Genomic DNA, 3,039 nt, shown 5'->3' on the forward strand with positions numbered 1-3,039 from the left:
AGCCCTTCAGATAGGGGTGGGAAAACAGCCCCATCCTCAACAGCCATGGTCTCCTGAGATGCTATAATCTCTGTCACTACGGGCTGACCCTCACATCCCTGCTCCATCCCCGTCCAGGGGCACCAGCACCAAACAGTGCACTGGCTCCTGACACCAATCTGAGCCACCACGATGGCTTTGAAGTCATCTCAGCCACCATGGTGGCTTCCCAAGCCCCTGCTCCTGGTGGCCACTCTTGGCGGGAACAGCCGTGGTGGAGCATCCAAGGGAGGGCAAAAAGCCCCCTGCTCTGGGGCAAGTCTGCTTTGGGAAGGAGGCAGCTCCTGGGTGGCAGAGCACATGGGTTTCTTCCCTCTCCCTGGTGTTTTTGCTGCTGCAATAATCCCTCCTTCTCCTCTCTGTGCATCTCTCCTGAAGTGCAGCAATCCAGCTTCTATGGCTACACGGGGCTGCTGCCCAAGCGCTACACACAGGGGGTGATGACGGGCGAGAGTAAGTACCTGGTCCACGGCCCATGTCCACCTCCAAGTACTTGGGCTTGCTCGGGGGGACCCTCCTGTGCCTTCTCCTTGCGCCCCAGTGAGTGAAACCTGCTGTCCCCAGCACAGCCTGCCCTGGTTGCCAACAGATCAGGGTGCTCCCCAGCACACTGGGGTGTTTGATGGTTTCTAGTTCAATTCTATTGCCACGCCAAGCTGGGGGTAGGGCTGTCTGCCCAGAGCTGGCTTCATCACCCCAATATCACCACTGGTGTCTCCTCCACACATGGAGGCATCACATGCATGTGTTGGGGGGCTGCTGGGGGTCCCTGAACCCATAGCTCTCCCATGCCACCAGGCACCGCCGGGGTCATCATCTCGCTAAGCCGTATCTTCACCAAGCTGCTGCTGTCAGACGAGAAGGAGAACACGGTCATCTTCTTCTTCATCTCCATCGGCATGGAGCTGACGTGCTTCATCCTCCACCTCCTGGTCAAGCGCACCCGCTTCGTCCGCTACTACACCTCCTGCTCGCGCAAGGGTCTCCCTGAGGAGCGGGGAACCGGTGACCACGGGACGGGCTACCGCGTCCACCACGATGTCACCGCGGAGGACATCCACTTCGTAAGCCAAGGGCAGGTTCCCCCGCTGGCCCCTGGGGTCCCATTGGAGCTCAGCACTGGTGCCCCCTCTCCCCCCATCCAGGAGAACAGGCAACGGGGACAGCTGAGCCCCCCCCGGGGCAGCCCAGGCCATGAAGCTGAGCTGGCTGGAAGCGGCACCTACATGCGCTTTGATGTCCCTCGACCCAAAATCAAGAGGAGCTGGCCCAGCTTCAGAGGTGGGTGGAGGGCTTGGAGGGGGTTCAAGCCAACAGGGTGATTTGGCAGCATTTGGCAGGGGAGAATGAGCAATCCCCAGGGATTTGGGGAAGGGTCATCCTGGGTTTGATAGCGAAAAACATGGGGTAATCTCATTTTTGGATGAGATTAGAGAGCTACCAACCCCTTGGGGTTCAGGCAAGACTTTGAGGCTCTGCAAGGGGAGGGCTGAAGGTTTTGGCTGAGCTGCGCTGCCCATCCCTGCCAGACATGCTGCTCTACCGCTACGTCGTGTCCCGGCTCATCTGGGCCTACATGCTCTCCATCGCCATGACCTACTTCATCACGCTGTGCCTCTTTCCTGGGCTGGAGTCAGAGATCCACAACTGCACACTGGGGGAGTGGCTCCCCATCCTCATCATGGCCATCTTCAACCTCTCCGACTTCGTCGGCAAGGTAGGAGAGAGGCCACCACCAACACAATGGGCTCCTTTCTGTGTCCTCTTCCAAAGCCGCTTGGCTCCACCAAGGGTCATCTCCACCCCATGGGTGTCTAACCAGCATGGCTGAGATGGCCTTCTGCAGCAGTTGGTCTTTCCTCTATCTTGTCACCTTGCTGCCCCATTTTGGGCACCACGTTGCCCTCCCCAGCCTCCTCACCATCCCCATGGTCTCTGCCCCTCGTTGCAGATCCTGGCTGCCCTGCCCTATGACTGGAGAGGGACCCACCTCCTCGTCTACTCCTGCCTCCGCGTGGTCTTCATCCCCCTCTTCATCATGTGTGTCTATCCCAATGGAAGGCCCACCTTCGGCCACCCCGCCTGGCCCTGCATCTTCTCCCTCCTCATGGGCATCACCAATGGCTACTTCGGCAGCGTTCCCATGATCCTGGCTGCTGGCAAAGTGAGCCCGGAGCAGCGGGAGCTGGCAGGTAAGACCGAGCCCTCCCGGGAATCCCATGTGGGGTATCCAGAGCGACCTGACACCCCGTGTCCCTTCCCACAGGGAACACCATGACCGTGTCCTACATGACAGGCTTGACGCTGGGCTCGGCCGTGGCCTATTTCGCCTACAGCCTCACCAGCACATCCCACAGCAGCTGTTTCTACACCGAAACCTCCAACAGCTCCTTTACGTTGGGGTACTGAGCCCTGTCGCGGGGTGATGGGGACAAGATGGGACCTGCTTCCCACCATGCTCCCCATCGCCCTGCCTGGCCCATGTCCCTCCATGGGGAGGGAGCCTGGAGCCAAAAAGCTGTCCCAAGGACAGGAGCAGAATCCTGTTGGCATGGGGCTGTGGCATCCCGAAACGGCCCGTGATGCCCGGACAGGCACTGCACAGGGCCACTTTTTAGGGTGACACTGCTCTTGGGGGGCACTCCATCAGTGATGTGCAGCTCTCTAGTGGAGGCAAGGGGCTGTCTTCTCCTGTCTGAGCCAAGCCGTTGCCAGGAGGAAGAAAATACTGCCAAAAGCCAAAGGGAATAGGACCAGCGCTGGGGAGGAGGGTGATGGGAAAACTGGGGAGGAAGAGGAGGAGCAAGAGAGGAAGGAAAAGCTCTTCAGTCCCCAGTGGCTCTTAGAAGATGGGTCTCAGCTTTCATTGATGGTGCTGCAGGTTTTCACCAATCGCTTGAAATCACAATCCCTCCCCAGATACGCCAATTGCTGTGTTAAAAACCCAACTCATTTTCTAGTTGGAAAAAAATACCTTTTTGGTTGTGTTTTGGTTTTGCC

At 58.6% G+C, this 3,039-nt stretch overlaps 1 protein-coding gene across 1 annotated transcript in view; it reads left to right on the top strand.

The window, feature by feature from the left end:
• SLC29A4 (solute carrier family 29 (equilibrative nucleoside transporter), member 4) overlaps nt 1-2,448 on the top strand; it is a 3,555-nt gene extending 1,107 nt beyond the window's left edge. Inside the window, exons 5-10 of the mRNA XM_010021057.1 lie at nt 371-492; nt 838-1,103; nt 1,185-1,320; nt 1,569-1,756; nt 1,991-2,231; nt 2,306-2,448. Coding sequence (XP_010019359.1) covers nt 371-492; nt 838-1,103; nt 1,185-1,320; nt 1,569-1,756; nt 1,991-2,231; nt 2,306-2,448 — 1,096 coding nt within the window. The remainder of the gene's footprint in view (nt 1-370; nt 493-837; nt 1,104-1,184; nt 1,321-1,568; nt 1,757-1,990; nt 2,232-2,305) is intronic.
• The last annotated feature ends 591 nt before the right edge of the window (nt 2,449-3,039 follow it).

This window comes from Nestor notabilis, unplaced genomic scaffold (genome assembly GCF_000696875.1).
Source record: "Nestor notabilis isolate BGI_N333 unplaced genomic scaffold, ASM69687v1 scaffold22288, whole genome shotgun sequence".
In the NCBI taxonomy this organism is placed as follows: Eukaryota; Metazoa; Chordata; class Aves; order Psittaciformes; family Psittacidae; genus Nestor; species Nestor notabilis.